The following is an 18,192-nucleotide window of genomic DNA, read 5'->3' on the forward strand; positions in this document are numbered from 1 at the left end:
AAGGCGGCACTGAAGGGTCTGACATTCCAACCAGTAAACCTACCTCTTACAGTCAAAGGACACTGCAGTGATGCACCTTCGTGTTTCAAATCTTACACTAGTAATCATTGCCTTTGTGAGAACAAGCCATGCAGGAAGTTTCCTTTAAGATCCAAGGGGCATTTCTTAGGACCCCTCATGATGACCCATCAATTAATGTAATTGTTTTTGGACCAAGTACTATAAAATGAGGCAGATGGTGAGTATTCCCAGATGCAGCTCAGTCTCTCTCAGCTCTAGGGTTACCATTTCTAAGCGTGTCATTCTTGTTTCCCTGTCATTCATTTTTTTTCTTTCTGTACAAACACGGGGAGGGAGGTGCAGGTCCAGCTGTTTGGCTGATGTGTACTCAAAGAGAAAACTTACCCTTTGGTATTTTACCAGTCAACTCTCAAAATGAATCAATGAACTAGACCTCCAAAAAAAAACAGAATTAGAGGAAACAAAATTACAAATAACCTCATCATCGCGGACTTCAAAGGGGGCAGGACCTGAAAACCTCACCTAACCTGTGCAACTCCTCCTGGAACTGGCACGGGAGTTACTTTTTTTGAATTCTGGAGTTGTTCAGGCCCTGCAGCTCCCCTGACATCTCCTTCCCTTCTGCCGCTGGGAGAGCGAGGGGCTTTCTCGGCCTGGGCAAGGCGGTCCCTGCACTTAAGACTGGTATTTCTGAAGAGGACTTACTCGAGTCACTTTCCCTTCATTTCCTTTGTCTTCTTCCCTTGGTCTTCTCTCCTGCTTTTTTACCCCCTTCTAACAGAAAACATTACCGAGAACTTAGATATTCCTTTCCTTCCCAGTCAGATGGTCCTAGCTGGGTGATTTCCACCTCACACAGCCGACCAGCGGCGCGTCCCGGGGGCAGCCCCCGCCGCTGTTTCGGCGCCGCTCGCGCCCCCCCGCTGCCTCCGGCGGTGCAGGCACAGCGTGGTTTATTGCAGCCCCCCGGGCGGCTCTCTGGGTGCTCCCGCTCCCGGCCGTTCCCATTCCCGGGGCCGGGCACTCCCTCAGCCCGTCCCGCCCGGCGCTCCCGGCGTGCGGCGCGCGGCGGAAGCGGTCAGCGCGGGTGCGGAAGCGGCGCTCAGCTGGCGGGGGGTGTCGCAGGTGAAGCTGGGAGGCGCGGAGCCATCTTGGTGCCCGCGCCGGGCAGCGCCGGGACCCGCCGGGGCCGTGATCCGCCGGGCTCGGGGGCGTCCAGCGGGGCCCGCGGGCCATGGGCTCGTAGAGACGCCGCGGCGCCACCGCCACCGCAGCGCCGACGGGCCGCCCCCGCCCCGCCCGCCGGGACCAGCGCCGGCAGCTCCCCGCCGGCCGCCGCCCGCGCCCCCGTGAGGCCGGAGCCGCCGCCCGCCCGAGCCGCGCCGGTGCCCGCCGGTGTCGCGCCGGTGCCCCACCGGTGCCGAGCCGCTGGGAGGTCGCGCCGCCCCCCGCGGGCGCTGCGGCCCCGCCGGGCCGTTCCGCAGCCCCCGGAGCGGGAGGGAAGTTGCGCCCCGGTGGGTCCCGGCGCTGCCCCCGGTTGCTGCGCCGGGAGTGAGACAAGCACAGCCCCAGGGAGCCCGGCCCTGCGCACAGACACCTCCCGGAGGAGGAAGGCGGCCCCTTCGCTCCCCTTGCAGCGCCGGGAGCCCTCGGACCCTCTGTGTGCCCGGGGCAGCTGTCCCGCCGGGAGGCAGCGCTCACGGACCCGCCAGCCCCCTCCGCCTCAAGTACATTCTGTGGACATAAGCATTTTTTTAACTTTTTAAAGAACTTTTTTTTTTTTTTCCCCACCCCCTGGGATTTTAACGAGCTTCCCCGTAGTTGTTTCCTGCTTCTCCCACTTCAGCCAACGCTTTGTTTTTTCCTGGTACTGTAGAATGGGGATCGAATCAAAATCGAGATTTTAAGCATTGTAGGAGCCCTCAAGTCCTTCACCTGTTAAAAGCGAGCAGTGCTGTTTCTGTCTTTCTTTTCCCCCGCGTCGCCTGTCGGATGTGATGGAACTCATGTTCGCAGAGTGGGAGGACGGGGAGAGGTTTTCATTTGAAGACTCCGATCGCTTTGAGGAAGACTCTCTTTGTTCCTTCATCTCTGAGGCAGAGAGCCTTTGCCAGAACTGGAGAGGATGGAGGAAGCAATCGGCTGGACCCAATTCTCCCACTGTCAAAATGAAAGGTGAGGTCACCCAGTTGCATTTGGATGTTCTTTGGACTCGTGGAAGTTGTGGGGCAAGGGGGGGCGGTAGGTGAGGAGATCTGCAGAAAGAATGTCAGAGCAGCAAAGAGAAACCACATGAAGGATCCTTGTCAGGATAAGTTTTGACCAAAGATTGAAGCTGAAAGTTTACTGGGAATCTTAAGACAAAGCTGTTTTTTGAGTGAGTTTTCACATGCATGTGCTCTGTGGTATTGTGATGCTGCCCTTCTGAATAGGTTCTGTGTGATTGCTGTTGGAAATCCGAAAACAGTTTTCTATGAACAGACTGCAGACTAGGCTGGGAATAACTGTGCTTTGATTGAAGTACACCAGGGTTTCATAGAGGTTTTTTTAACTTCTATAAAGCTACTCATGTAAAGCCATGTAAGTTGTCATTGTATAGAGCAGTCCATTTTCCTTGTCTGATTCTCGACATTTCACGTTTTTCTAGTAAATTAGCCCTTTATGTTGCAGTAGTAGAACAAGAGGGCCTTAAGACTGTCACAAAGAAGTCAGCAAACAACAGTGTGCCTGCTTCAAGACTTGTTTTATTTCCTTTTTGTTGATAGTAACTTATTTTTAATAGCAGACAGGAAAATAACTAACACTAGCAATTAAAAATTGTTTTTAGTTATCATACAGCTACTAGCTCTTTTCTTGATTTTTTTTTTCTTTTTAATGAAACTTAGTTTCTTTGGTTATCCCACTGCATTGTGATCCTGGAATTCAGGCTTTGTTTACATCAAGCAGAGCCAGATTAACAGTTAACAAAAATTAACAAGCTTTTTCTACTCCTCCTTTCATGTCCCTCTGTTTCTTCAACCCAGTGTCAGTACTTTTCCTGTTACTGCTGACCTTTGTGACCATTACCTGCCTCTTTAATATCTCCCTGTGTGGAACTGCAGAACTTCATTCTTTTCTGAATAGTGGCCTTACATGAACAGAGAATGCAATTTATATTGAGTTGTACTGTAATCTGGCCATGGTGTGCTATGGACAAATATTCAGTTGTCACTGGTTCAGAACCAGAAAGTACACTTTGCATTAACCATAGAGAAGGGCAGCTTAAGTTTTAATTTTTAAGTAAATTTAATAAATTTAAACTGTCCCAGGTTCCAGGTATGGAACTGCCAGTGTCTCCTGATTAGAGCTGACGGTAAGATAAAAACTGAAAAACTCAACCGAACCCAAAACAAGGGAGAGAGAAATGCTGAATACATGTCAAATTGGATAGCACTCTTGGATCCTGCTACTGCGATGCCTTGGTTTTTAGTATGGAACATTCTACTGGTGTAAAGAAGCAGAACTGTGTTGGCGTGTTTTTAAAAGCTGTGATTGTGGAGATGTGGAGGCATAGGGCAAGGCGTATATACTTCATGGTTTTGCTTTAGGTCTTGTTGTACATGTTAACTTGCTGGAAAGAAGCTGAAGTATTGAAAACATACTGGTGTGGAAATAAAGATCTCTAGTTTGTCAGAGGTGTATGAAATTGGTTTGTATGAATCTACAACTCAGAGTGATGTTTGCAAAGGTGATTGTTTCTGTTCAACTTGGAGAAGCTTTTAGCCAACTTTTGAGTGTATGATTGCATGTTCTGGGTGTTGACCTAGTTCCTTTAGCTCTCTTGACCGAATTACAGGCAAGCAGCAGTTGCTCTCTCTGCTGTCATCCACTTGTTGAGTTACAATGAAAAGTCACTTGAGTAGATTTTGCATATTTGCAATCCTCAGTCTCTTTTCCGACACGTGAAGCACAAGAGCTAACATTATTGTTGTGATAGCTGTAATTGTTTACACCATATTGAGATGTTGCTACTCTGGATTCTGCAAACCTGCATAGACAAGGCTTGTACTGCTTGTACTTGGTTCGTATATTTTAGGTTTTATCTGTAGAGAGACTTAATTCCTTTGTATGAGCTGTACTTTAATAAGAGGGACATGCTGAAAGGATATTGTTGCCTGCTTTAAGGCCCTTGCTGGCAACGCCCAGGCTCTGGTCAGAGTTATACTGAGCGGTATGTGAACGTGGATTTGCTGCCTAAATAATTATTTATTGACTCTGCAAAGTCGTGTATGATATTACCAGTATGGAACACTTGTAGGGGCTTTACTGTACACAGCATATTGCCAGTGAATCTGGTCTGATGTAGGATCTGTCATCTGGGCTCTCCTTGGATTTCAGAACTGTTGTACCAACTTTGTTATTTTTAATACCTCTTTTTGACAGTGTCTTTTAGTCAGAGAATAAAGTTTGTATTGAGAACTTGCTGAGTCCTGAGGTTGTCAGTTGTAGTGAGTAGTTTCAAATGTGATAATTCTGAATTGAGCTGTGTGTTTGTATTTCCACAGTTTGCCGTTTTACTGTACCCTGTTGCCTATGCAAACAAAAAATGAGGTTAGACACTAGGTTCTTCTGTGTTAAATGCTAAGAGAAGACAAGAGGAACTGTATTCTGTTAGCCTTTTCCTCCAGTTTGGAGCTCAGCCTGTGTTTTGGTTTGGAATCAGTCAGACAAGTTATGTAATAGAAAGCATTTTTAGCTTTTTCATTTGTTTTTGGTTTGTCCTTATGAGTGTCCAGTTCTTCATTAATTAGTTCAAAGAGACTCCCCCTGAGACTGATGGAAGTGCTGTTGGCTGGGGAGTCCTCTTAAACAAACAAACTGCTTGCACACTTTTTAGTGTGCAAATTGCAAGTTTTTATTTTCTTCTTGGGCATTTTTAGTATTATTATATGCTTGCTGTAAATTTAATAGTAAGGCTTGGGGTAGCTTGTTGCAAATACATACAATATTCACGGAAAGGTGAGTTATTCACTTGTCAGTCACCCCATTGGCTTGTTAGGTATCTTTAATAGTTACATCAGAAAAATGGAATTGTAATTGGTTGATTTTTCCTCATTTCATTTTTGTTATGGAAAAGTTTTCATGTAGTTTTCTTATATTACACTGTAGAAAGGAGTTTTCCCCTTAAATATAGAATTGCAAAGGTGAAGGTGGAATACATTGTGTCCACTTCATGAATTTTGGATTTTGAAACTACTCTCTACTGATTCACCTGTACTGAAATCCTGGAGGAAACATGTCGATTTTGGGAGCACCAGGAGCTCCCAAATTTTGAGCATGTATTTTAGGAGTGACTCGTTAGACTGCCTTGATTGCTCGCTTTACCCCTTGTTTTTTACATTCTGATGGGCTCCTGCTTCTGACTGATACTTGGCCATTGCCTGTATATACCACTGATCAGAGGCTCTCAGCTGCACAGACAGGGGATTTTACACTGAAGTTCGGGTGAAAGGGTGTTTTGAAAAACAATGTCCTTGCAGTCTATTCAAAATCATCTGGTTCTTCAAGTTGGTTTATGGCTCCCACTCACTTTCTTCCGTATGAAATAACATTCCACTCATTTGTTACCTCTTTAGCAAGGAATGCACCCACTCGCCTTTTCTCCACTTTTCTGGACAGTCTTTTTCGCTGGTAATTGAAGTAAGTTTGGTGTTTCTGCAGATGTTTTGTCTTCAGTTATCTTCACTTGAGGATTTTTCTGATAGAGGTTATAAGAATAAATGTTCAAGTACACTCATTATCTCTTCAAACGCATTGAGGCTTGCTTTCTTCTTGAAAGCTTCTAAGCTTTCCCACCCATAGTCCTTTCTATTTCAAAGTTTCTGAAGCATAAATATTTACCAAATGCTTAAGAAGTTGCCATTAATACTGTGGGATTGCTAAATAGTGTGTTCACAATATTTTCACTCCGTTTGTATTTAATCTTTCGCACTGGATTCGGTTGGAAGCCGCTGATGAGTTGCGTTGAATCTGTTTTCAATAGGCAGCTAGTGAGAAAACTTGACTTTTTTTTCTTTTCCTTTGCTGTAAGCTTCAACCATTGTATATTGTATTGCAAAACCCCCTCAGACTTAACTAAGAATTGGTGCAGGCAGTGCTTTCCTAGAAAATATCCTCATTATCCAGCCCCAGACAGTTTTTGTTCTTTCAAACTTTTAGGAGTGCCCATAACGTTGGATTTTGGGCAGAGTGCCTCCAAAGTACAAGCTGTAGAGAGGAAATCATTGGCAGAGAATGTACAGAGCCTGAGGTGAAGATATGATCAATTTAGAGATCAAGGTCTGTGCAGTGTCTGTACTGGTAAAATGACAGTGACTGATTTTCATTGATTTATACAGACAAAGAATATATGGCTCAGAGAGCAACATTTCTTCCTCAGGATTGTCAGTAACTACTAAATCACAGCTAACCTGTGTTCAAGCAGTAGCTTTATAAAACAGCAGGAGGACCATGTAATCTCCTTCAAGTTCATAGTGTGCTCTTCAGACTCTTGGTCTTTTAGGAGAAGCATGTTGGTGTCATCCAAAGTGTGCCCACTCCTCGAGCCTAGTGAGGCTGGAAATGAAGACTGTGGTTCGCTGCTGTTTTGTCACTGCCTGTGTATTATGAAGTTAGAACTGATTTTTTTTTTCTACTTTATAAGTGCCTCTGCTATTAATTTGTATCTTCATTTGCATTTTCCTGTGCCTTTCTAAGGTGATTGAGTATGTGTACCCCTCTATTTAGAAGTGGGCACTGGAGAAACCAGATAAAGAAGCTATCAGGAAAAGATACTTTTTTTACTGCTGAGATTTTTTTAAATTACCAGTCCAGTTTTAACTCTCATGTTGGTCTTCTGGCCTTTTCTTTTAAGCTTCTCTTCCCCTCCCAAAAATCTTGAACAATCTTTGCCTATTTAATGTCTTATCTTTCTACAGGGAAATGTCTCATTTTCTCCCGTCTCATCTTTCTACTCATCTTTCTTCCTGGCTTTCATGGATTTTTCTGTTTGTGTTTTTCTCCTTCCTTTCACCTTGAGGAGATCCCTTTGCTGCTGAATGACCAGAGATCACAGAGGCTCTATTTGCATTTTAGGCTCACTGAACCTACAGGGGTTATTCTTCTCAGTGGCATGTTTACCTTTGGGGAAGCAAGGATAAGGATTCAGGTTTGATCCTAGACTCTGGATTGTGCTCTCCCTTTGCTTCCTATCCCTTTCTTTAACTCCTCCTCTCCCTTTTTTCCCCACCTGTTCTTCATTGCTAAAAAATTTTGGTTTTTTAATTTTTATCTTTATTTTTTACCTGTAGATAACTGGGTCTGAAATGAGGTAAAAACAAAATGAAGGTGAAACAAAATGAAGACAAAACATCTCAGGATTTCTCCTAAGCTACACGTGTGTGATTATCTGGGCAAATGCAATTGTATAATGAAATGCAAATGTATTTCGATCATTCAGTATTTTACTCAGCACATGTTAAAACAGCTTTCTCTTTTCAGACTTAAGAGGTTTTTTTCGTGCTCAGAAGTACTGCTTATGTCGCTTTTTTGAGTGCTAGCAACAAAAATTATTAAATAAGTTAAATTAATGTGTTTGAATATCTATATGATCAGGGGCTGTAAGCAGGAAGAGTGGACAGGAGACTAATTTTATGTCAGCCACCACAGAGTGCCTTGTGTTTTGAGCTGTGCCCCCTTGTGTACCTGGGGTCACCTGTCAGCAAAGCAGTGGGGAATCAAACTGAAAACAAAAATTCCTGTGGCTTCTGGATTGTTGCTGATAAAGGCCAGGAGTCCAGATGGGTTTTTTTTTGATAGATTATAAAACACATAGGAGAAGATGAAATTCCTGCCCTAATGAAAGCCCTGGAAGATTTAAAATAAGAGCTTAGTTACTCTCAAGATGCATCTTTGTTTCTTAGCAGATTACTCAGTTTCAGAACCTGCATTTTCTGGGTCTGTTTTTTGCTAGTATTCTGCAACATGGCTGAATTTCTGTCCCTTTGTGGGAGACTCCAAGCTGGATGCCAGAGGGAAGAATATACTTATATACTTGAGAGAATAAACAAGACGTAGGTCAGAGACCAAAAACTATAAAAAAAAGAAGTCCACATTTTTTTACAAAAATATAAATAGGTGACGTGATAAAAGAAATACTACCCAGATTTTGTCTGCAAGTCAAGGGAGGCTTTACAGGAAGGCATCCAGGTGTACTTTTTTCTCTCAAGTTACAACATTTAGGTTGTGACTTTTTGAAGCAGTGGGCAGGTGAACACCTGGGCAACTGATTCTGACTTCCTCTCTTCAGAAAAATGAAAAATTTAAGCAGATGGTCATCATTCTTTGCTATCCAGAAATACTGGTAGACATTAGTAATTAACTGGTGGAGATCTGAAAATGAAAACACCAGTGTTTTAAAATGCAATTAGTATGGTTGGTTTGGTTTCCCCCCTCCCCTCCCCAGATAAACTATTGGAAAAAGTCAATTGCAGCTTTTCTGTTTGGCTTGAGATGCTGCTTTGAACATGTCTTTCCAGTCAGAACTAAAGAAAGATCGAGCTGACCTTAAAAATAGAAGTAGTCAAGTTACCATCTAGAGTATTTCTTAGATATATTCATTGAAACAATGCCTACATGCAGCCAAGCCATTCTTACTGGCATCTTGTCAGTGTGTGTGACAAAATGGAGTTCCATGCTGAATTACAGAAAAATTGCTCAACCTCTGACTACTGAGTAACTGGATGCCCTTATGGAATCTGCCCATGGCTTTTTTCTGGTCTTTCTAAGACTTGAGCTTTACTGTTCTCAATATGTGCTCACATTTGCCTGATTGAATGCTCAAGTTCCATGCTCTTAGGAAATGATTGCTGATGTAAAAATTACTGGTAAGGGTTTGTTATTTAAGCTTCACGTTAGTCCTGCTCGTAGTAAGTAGTTAGTAGGTGTACAAATGAAATGACAGCTTCTTCTGAGAATCTGATACCTTTATGAAGTCTGTATGGCATCATTTAGTAATTCTCTTGAGCTATTTACAGTTCCTGTTGCATATTGCATGTAACTGCATTTCCTACCTCTTATTTAGGTCAGTAAATACTGAGATGGGAGAAGAGAACTGTAACTGTAGATTTGTTTACCAGAGCTTCAGGTGAAAATCTTTGCAACTTAGACCTGCATGTAACCTTCATGAATGTCTTGAAGAGAAGATGATCCAAAACAAAGAAATTAGTTGTATTTGACCCAGAATGCCTTTGGAAGTTTTCATTGACTACTTGCTTGCATTTAAAGCAGTAGTGCATGGGGTCAGCAAAGCTGCTTATCCTTCCCAAGGACAGGGAGTTAGTTTTGCTGTCCAGTTATGAACAGGAATTGTGTTCTGTGGACATACTCAGAAGATGGGTTGACTTTGCTTCAGTCTTGTGGTGTTGGAGAGATCTCGGGAGATATTATTCATTTGCCTAACCAAATCCATGAAATGGACTGCCGTTAGTCAGAGCCTCACAGTTTTCCAGGGATGCTTTTGTTGTTATTTTTGTGCACTGAATATAATAGACATGCTTGTAACTAATCCCTCCTCTGTAAACATTCTGTAGCTGCCTGCTTGCTTCATATATTCCTTTTTACCCAGTTTTGTTTCCCCCCGTTTTGTTCTCTCTGTAGGTGATGTGAGGAAAATAGAAGGGAATTTATTCCTTGTTAAAGAGGAACTTTCTTCAGCTGTAGAATATTAACAAATGATGAGATGAATGCTTTACTTTGAGTGAGAGGAAATGTAATTGCTGTGGGGTGAGAGCTGAAGGTAGGCTTAGGGACTGCCAGCTTTGGAAGCCCGTGTCTGGCAGAGAGGGCTCAGACTGGTTTGGGACTCCTGTGCTCCGCCTTTGAACTGTGAGGAGAGAACCTGGAATTGGAGGACATTGCTGAGTGAGCTCTGTAACCTCCCATAAAACCATAGACCTGGAGTTACATTGGGGAGATTTTTTAAAAAGCAAAGGAGATAGAGAGGAGTCAGGTAAGATTTTTTTCAAAAGCATTTAGATATCTAACTACTTTTGACTTGTGTTTATGAAATAGATATTTAAACCTGCAGTGGTTTCCCTTTGGTGATACTAAGAGGTGGTGTCTTCTTTTAGTTCCTTACAGATGTTTAAGCATTTTTTTTTACTCCAGAGGTGAGAATGCCTCATCCTTTATTTTTTCTTTTCAGACTTTCCCATCAGCCCCAACAAAATTGGCCTGATGTCATGCTGATACACTCAGGAATGCAGCTCTTCAGTATTTGCCAGTGCATTTTTTTGGAGGCCAAGTGATACTGCTCTGGGATTTATTTAGACACATGAAAAAAGCTGGTTAGAGATTAATTTTGCATGCAGTACTTAAGGATGGTTACTAATGGTAAAGGGCAGCATATTAAATAGTAGAGGTTGTGTGGTGTTTTGTGTGACTTCCTTTCGTGTCCGAAATCATATCAGTGCTTCCTGATAGAGCTTAATTCTCAGTTGTGATGCAGTCAGACTTTTTTATTTGTATTTGTGTTCCATCATCAGAAAAAGTATCTGGTCCCTGTTGGTCTTTGTAGCTTGTTTTTTTTGTCATAGGCCAAATGGAGATAATTTTGAATTCGGAAGTTTTAAAATACCTTGTGTGGGGCAAAAGTGGGAATAACTGGTAATATTTAACCTTGTTTTCAGTCTGTGCTCTGAATGTACAATCCTGGTTGTGCAGGATGCTTTCTGAATTGGGTGAGAGTGAGGAGTAACAGTGCAGGGGAAATGACTTGCCTGAAGCTAATCTGCTTTATCAGCTGTAGAGTTATTCTGAATGCAAGCTGCCCAATTTGTCATGAAACCTTGGCCAGCACTGGCATGAGTACAGTGTTTTGTAGCACTGTCTGTCTTGCTTTACAAAAATCTGCTGTTCATTTTAGGATTTCTAACAGCTGTTGGTTGCTTGCCCAGGCTGCTCTTTTTATGAAATGAATAATTTTTTTTTTAGGGAGGGAAATGGAAGGGTGTTTGGATTAAGAATTTTCTTGTCTGAAATTCCAGAGGAGGTTGTCAAGTTGTGAATGCTGCGTTGCCTGCCTAATGCTGGTAGCACAGTTTTGGGATCTCAGTCATGTTAGAGTGGGTGAGAGTTTAGGGAAAAAAGCTTACTGATATTATGCTATTAAGATGCAGAGTTTATGAAGAGACAAATATACATACTGGTATAAGGCATCAACATACCATTGAATACTCCAGTTACTCCAGTTTCATCAGCACAACCCTGTGCAGATTTTCAGTTATTACATAGGAGAAGCAATAGGGTCGAATGGAAAATAACACCTTTCTGATCTGGATTTGACTTGTGTTTGAAGAGGTTCTTATGTTTGCTCCAAGTGGATGTTTTCTGTAGGTACATTGTACACATTGCAACAAAGTCTTATGTGAACCATGAGGCAGAATGTAGGTCGGTAGGATCTTAGGACTTCAAGTTTTTAATGATGGAGGAATGTGCTGGTGTTTCTGTCCTGGAGTCAAGAAACCAGCTCTTGGATTTTGGCTTAATTTTTGCCCCCTTCCCCATCAAATGTGTTTTTCACTACCAAATATAGCTTGTAGCTTTCAACTTCTCTGTGAACTGACATTCTGAAGACATAATTCAAGTGGTTCTCTTTGTAGAGATCTGGTTTCTAATACAGTAGAGTGTTGTAGCTATGATGCTTTATGGACGTAAAGAAGACTTCCCCTTTTTAAGGAAAGAGGGCAGATCTGTTCTTCAGACAGCTGATCTTTGGATTGCAGAAAACGTTTTCCGATGTGCAGCTCTTTTTCTGTCCATGAAGAGGGACGATTTTTCAGCAGGTTTAACTCCTCAGCAATTAAAATTTACTTGGGCACATTGAAACTCCTTAGTCATGTTTAGTAGTGGTGAAAGGAGGTCTAACATGACAAGGTGGTTATTTTTCTTACTAACATCTCATGCTGCTCTGAAGAGAGAATTCCTTCAGAATTTTGCCTCCTAAAGTGTTGTTGCTGACAGAGAGACCACAGATGGAGTTAGGAGGTGTAGAAACAAGCAGCTGGTCCAAGAAGGTACTGAGAAGTTTGCCTCCATTGTAGCTTCCTGCCATGAGGAGTTGTTTCTTGTGTAATTTTCTGAAAAGTCCTGTAGCAGAAAGCATCAGTCTTTTGCTTCTGATGTAGGTCTGCTCAGCAGTACTAGGCACTTCAAATTGCCCCTGCTAATACCAGTACCACATTATTTGGCTGAGCTGTAATTTCTCGCTCTTGTTTGAGTTATGACAAGAGTAACAGTATTGCTGCTTGCTGTTGCTGCAGTCGGTTATGGCAAACACTGATATTTTGTGGGGGTTGAAAGAATGTTTCTGAATCATTTTGTGGAAGTTTCCAAACAAAGCTGTGTTTGGATTGTCTGACAAGGTGATCTGAGTAGCTGTTCTGGCAGTCAGGGGACATGGAATGGCTCCCCATGGGTCTCACGTTCTTCTCTGGTGTGGCACAGGACTGCGAGGTCTGATTCTCAGGGGAGAAGTCTCATTTGGAGAGAGGGCAGGAAGAAAGAGGAATATTTTGCCCACTAATCAGTAGAAATTCAGGAACAGAAAATGCTTCATGTGTTAGAATGTTCTATGCAGGCTAACATAAGAACCCCCCCTTCTCATCTGTGTCTGCTTGCTTGTTTCAACATTGTTTTAGCTGTAAAAGGAGGGGCACTGGAAATTAGAGCATCTCAAAGAAAGCCTTTCTGAAGTTAGATTATGACCACTTTATACAGCAGTAGAAGGTTTTGCTACTGGCAGAAGGTTTTTGCTAGCAGGAAGAAATGAATTACTCTGGGAAACGTTAAGACATGGATGTGGGATTTTTGGCATACTCTTAGTGATTTAAATTCTTAGTGGGTTAGGACTCCTGGACCTTACACACACATCATGCATCTTCTGAGTTTTAGTTCTCTGAGCAATTATTGCTTAGCATTATAAAACCTCACCAGCTTTCTTTTTTTTAAAGGCTTTTTTTATGCCTCATGAAATCTTGTGGAAGTGTCACCAGGAGCTGGCATGAAATATTTAACTTTATAAATAGTAACATCAAGATAAAATAGTTTTTAAGTCAGTCTAATATTGAAACAACCAGAGTTGTGCTGAATATGTGGGATCTTTCCTCTGTTAGGTGCTCAGGTTCTTTAAAATAAACAGTTTTGGGATGCAGTCCCTATGCTTGATGTTAGCATGATGATGATACCATTTCTCCACAGATGAGCAAAGTTAAGTCAGCTGGTTTTTGGTTGTGGGATTTTTTTACCTCTTTGGATCTAGAGAGTGAATGTAGAGAACCATCAAGAAATGGGTTTGTCAGATTTTTTTTTTTTTTTAATAATTCAGATGACCAGAAGGGAACTGCAAGGCTTAATAGGTTTAAAATTACTGACACTTGGAAAAAAACCCCACCCACTCATACCTTCTAAATCCACAGTATCCAGTGTTCTGCAATTCTACAGGGCTTGTGTGCAAATAAAAAACGAGTGTTGTTTTTCTGATACTTTTATGTATGTTAAGGCTTGCCTTATAGAAGGAACTAATTCTTGCTTCCTAAAATATCTTAATCTTGGAGGCAGAAGTCACGATGTCAGGAGATATGTGTATTGAATCAGATAATATACTTCTCTCATTATGCAGGAAAATCTAAATCCAGCAACAACAAAATAGTATAAGCTATGAAATATTTTGACTTACATCTATGAGCTGTTTTTGATGTAGTTTTAAGCAATTTTCAGAAATTGAATTCAGATGAAATTTGACTCTGTGCTGGAGGTGGTGGAGACTTGGGGGGTGAATTGGACACCCTCCTGTGATAAAACAACCCATTTGCAATGGATTAAAAAAACCCCAGGCAATTCTTAAAATGTTGTGATGGTTGTAAAGGAATTTGTGTAGTACTAGTTGCTGCAGTTTGTCAGTTAAGTGTGAGGTTTCCAGTTCTGGACCATAATCTACCCATCTGGGATGCGTATTTTTAATGGTTTGTGGCTATGAATCTCATCAGTCTTATCCAGTAAATGCTAATGAAAAAATTATGTTGCTTATTCATCTTCTCAACTGTTTGTACATAGCAATGTCATTCTGTGGCTTAGGGCTGATGCAGGCCTCCCCCAGATTCTTCTTTTTGCTTTCAGCGTGGTCTGATATCTGCATTTGCTGCTCATTGACATTATTTTAAGTGTCATTTCCCTGCTGCAAAACGTTTATGTGATCAGATAGAGTTGTATAACTCTAGTTGAGGAAATAAGAGGTATAAGAACATTTTGTATAAACAGATCCCATTAGGGTTTTAGTACTCTTAGTAAGCTTACGGGGGTAGTAGCAGTGGACAACGAGAAAGAAAACTGCAAACAAGAGAAGAAGATTTGTTTCTAAATTAAAAAAAAACAAACAAACGATTTTTGGTTGAGGGTTCTGCAGTATTTACAGGTAGTAAGAAGGGTAATGTGCAAATTTAACAAATGAATTGCATAGACTGAAAAATAAAAACAAATAATCCTGATAGGTTTTTGTTTGTTTGTTTGTTTGTTTGTTTTTTTGCTTTATCCTGTGAACAAATCAGCATACTAATGATTCATACTTTGTTCTTTGGAGCATTCTGCTAATTTGTTGATCACTTAGTTCTCTGTAGGGCTGTGTTTTCAGTTATTAAAAAAAGTGTATGTGTATATAAATATTTTTATTCTGCATGGTGAGAATATCATCCTGGCATAGAAGCCTATTGGAGGAAGTAATTTTAGAGATTTTCTTGTGGCTGACTGCCTGAAATACTTGAAGATTGCATTACGGTGCCCTGTCCTTGCTGGCTTTGCTAGATCATGTGCTTAGTTGCGCCTGCTTGTTACGAGTACGTGTATGTTTTAAAAGTACAGAAACATTGAGGAAAAACAAAACCAAAGGAGCCCTGAAGTCAGAATGTTCCCTCTGGTCTGTTTTCTGAGCAAGCTCGATTAACAGTCAATCTGCAACAGCATTTGTAGCATCCTATCTCCATCACTTGATCCCTGTTCTTGTCTCATCTAACCCTCTTGGACTGTCACAGCATCTGAAAAACTCACGCAGATGAATTCCACCAGAGGCTACTGTTCTCCATTTGTTGTTGCAGCTGGCTTTGTGAATGCTGAGGTGTTTTGCAGGGACTTGGTTTAGAGTGGGTAGTACCTGAGACAAAAATAGCTGAAACTTTATTATAACTTGGTGCAGCAGGTATTCCAGTGTCAAGGAACTGCTTATTTTCTTATGGTTGACAGTCTTGAATAGTTGGGGCATCAGGAACCTGTATCTTCATATCAGTTTGCTTAATCTGTAAAAGAAAAAATAAACTTCTGCTTTTTAGCAATACTGTGGTTTTCTTGGTTTTCTTTACAAAGAACATTGTGGTTTTTTCCCCTTTGTATAAAATGGCATGGAGTCATTAATCTGAAGCAGGGGAATTGAAGACAAAGCTAATTGAAGTCAGCTGGGAGTCAGCATTTGAATATTACAGTGTGTCTTCAGCTTTTCAGGTGCTTCATTCTGCATGTGGTCAGGCTGGACTATGACTGGGCGCAGAGGCAGCTCCCTGTGTTTGTTCAGCTGTCACATTCCAATGTTACAGGGCCTTGGTTCAGTCTTGGCGTCTTCACCCCTTGGCTTGCCAGTTGGGTTTGTTCTCTTGTATTTGGAACATGAAAGTTCATTCTTGGTGCCTGTTAAGCATGTCTACCGAGCTACTGTAAGAGCCTCCAGCAGCTCCAGTTGAGTTGAAGCAATCTGTGATGTGCGTGTGTATGTGTTCCCTTTGAACACCACTGAGACCAGCTGTGTGATTTGAAAAGATCATCTACAACTGAGAGAGTGATATCTTTTGAAGGGAAATTAATTCTTAATTATAAGAATCAGAATACAGGCCTGATAGAGGGCATCTTGAAGTGAGGTTTTTCTTTATTATCTAATGCACTTCATTAGTTAGTCTTCTCTTGGCATATATCTAGCTAATCTTTCTTTAGCTATTTGGCATTGCTTCGGAGCTGGTCCAGCATTTCATCTGTGAGCCTATCCAATGGAAGTTTCTCATGCTGCTCAATTTAGTTGCACTCTTTTATCCCAAATCCTCTCTCCCCTAACTTTAACCCATTTTGGCATGGGAAATTTAAAGGTAAATACTTCTATTGTTTTAAGTGCTTATATGTTACCTCTCTCTTTTTGTGTGTTTAAAATTATGTTAGCTATTTCAGTTGCATTTTTTCTTAAGTATTTAATTTCCTTCTGGAACCTGGTGGTTGTGGTTCAGTAGTTCATATGTGCCAAGTAAAGTCTTCATATATTCCAAGTCGTACAGGCACAGAGTAGCTGCAATATCTCTTCTGGTTAGGTGGAGAACTTTTCCTTTGCCCCTCTGAAAAGAGTTATCCTGTTTGTGACTGCATCGTGAAGCTTACACTTTAATGTGCTTAGTCTGATTTATCCCCAAGATTGCAATCCCAACACTACTCAAGGATGCTCTTGATGTTGCATCATTTCTATGTATTATGTACCAGTGCATTATAGATGTGCTGTATTTTTGCATGAATGTTACCTGCAGTTTGGGAGATTGTATGGCAGGTGATCACTACCCATCTCACAAGGATGTGCTTGAAAGCCGCAAAGCAGCAAGTGGACACAAGTGTACCCCTACTGCTTACACAGGCTGCACTTAGGAAGGTGTTCCCTTTTTCTTGACTTTGTAGGCTGGGACCTACCTGGGCAAAATGTTAATATGATAGAAAACCAGCTGGTGGTAGTGTGTCTGGGACCCATTAAATCAGTTCTGCTTTTAATGACTCTTTGAAGTGGGAACTAAAGTTCATGTGGCTTGTGGATGGAGCCTTGAAAAGCATAGAAATGCTTTTCAAGGAGGAGAAAGTATCTTATTTTCAGACTTTTGTAAAAAGCTTCTGTTACATACCCTCAGGTCAGAGGTGGATTTTGGTTATTTTTATATACACATATTACTTTTTATAGGATGCTAATTATATAGTAAAATGGAAGAAGAAAACGAGTATGAGTAATGGCCTAAATGCCTTGGATATAATTTATTTGAAATAACGAGTAAATTTTTAATTAAGAGGCTCATGTTTCATTTTGCAATGTTCACCTTGGGAAACTGTTTTTCAAAGTACACTCACAGCATTCACCTTCAAGTATTACAGATTTCAAGACAAGGGTGAAGTTTTCTGATGTTTCCTGTCAAGTTTGAGCCCTGAAAGAATATAATTTTCTGGCACATACTTCTTACAGACATCAACTCTGACAATAAATTTTTGAGGGAAAAAAAGAACAAGAGAATAAAGTAAAACCAACAGCAGAATTTTAGAAGAAAATGTACAGAAAACAGTAAGAAAACAAATATTTCTGAAGAGCTGATTTAGGTATGTTATGGTTAAATGTAATGCTTGTTTTGCTTGCCCCTATATGAGAATTCTCAGCACATTTTGGTTTTAAGGGATATCAAAGAGACAATCACTGACTTAAGCCAAGGGGTATTTTACTGATAGGCACTTAAATAAAACAAGCAGAAATGCTTTAAGTGCATTCTACAGTAGCAGTTTTATCTGTCTACCTGGAAAATTCTGTAAAAAACAATGTAACGTTTACCATTTTTAAAATGAGGTTTGTAAAGTAGGTTTTATAACACCTCACACATACCTCCTTTGCTGGTCAAGAATGCACTCTGCATATTTCCTATTAGTTTTACTGTTCTTCTCATTTTAGCTTTGGATATAAGAGGTGCTTCACTTAATTTCCTTCATCCCCTTGTTCTGTGTGTAGTTGTCTTACTTTGTTATGCTCGGTTACATTTAGGCCTGAAGCCAGCGGGAAGGGTGAGATGGGGACCAGAGCTGTAGACTTGCCTCTAAAAAGATAAGGCAGCCTAACACGTCATTTTTCTAGAGTATCTATCATGGAAACTCGATTATTATATTGAAGGAATAATATATTGAACATGATCTGTTTTTGTTAATAATTGTTGGCTGAAACTTACTCCATCCAGGCTTCCCTATATTAGGAATGGTTCAGCAATTGCAACACATGCATCTCTATGTCAGCAAACCCTGCTGGCACAGAAGGTGTTTCCACTGGTGAGAATGTGT

General features: G+C 41.2%; 1 protein-coding gene across 2 annotated transcripts in view; it reads left to right on the forward strand.

The window, feature by feature from the left end:
* Window positions 1-1,513: 1,513 nt before the first annotated feature.
* Window positions 1,514-18,192, forward strand: part of ZSWIM8 (zinc finger SWIM-type containing 8) — a 57,440-nt gene continuing 40,761 nt past the window's right edge. For both annotated transcript variants that reach the window (XM_027885156.1, XM_027885157.1), the window contains exon 1: window positions 1,514-2,196. In XM_027885156.1, the coding sequence (XP_027740957.1) occupies window positions 2,019-2,196 (178 nt within the window). In that variant the 5' untranslated portion in view covers window positions 1,514-2,018. The remainder of the gene's footprint in view (window positions 2,197-18,192) is intronic.

The sequence above is a fragment of the Empidonax traillii genome, unplaced genomic scaffold (genome assembly GCF_003031625.1).
Source record: "Empidonax traillii isolate 1590-97213 ecotype Southwest subspecies unplaced genomic scaffold, ASM303162v1 scaffold162:size863265, whole genome shotgun sequence".
NCBI lineage: Eukaryota > Metazoa > Chordata > Aves > Passeriformes > Tyrannidae > Empidonax > Empidonax traillii.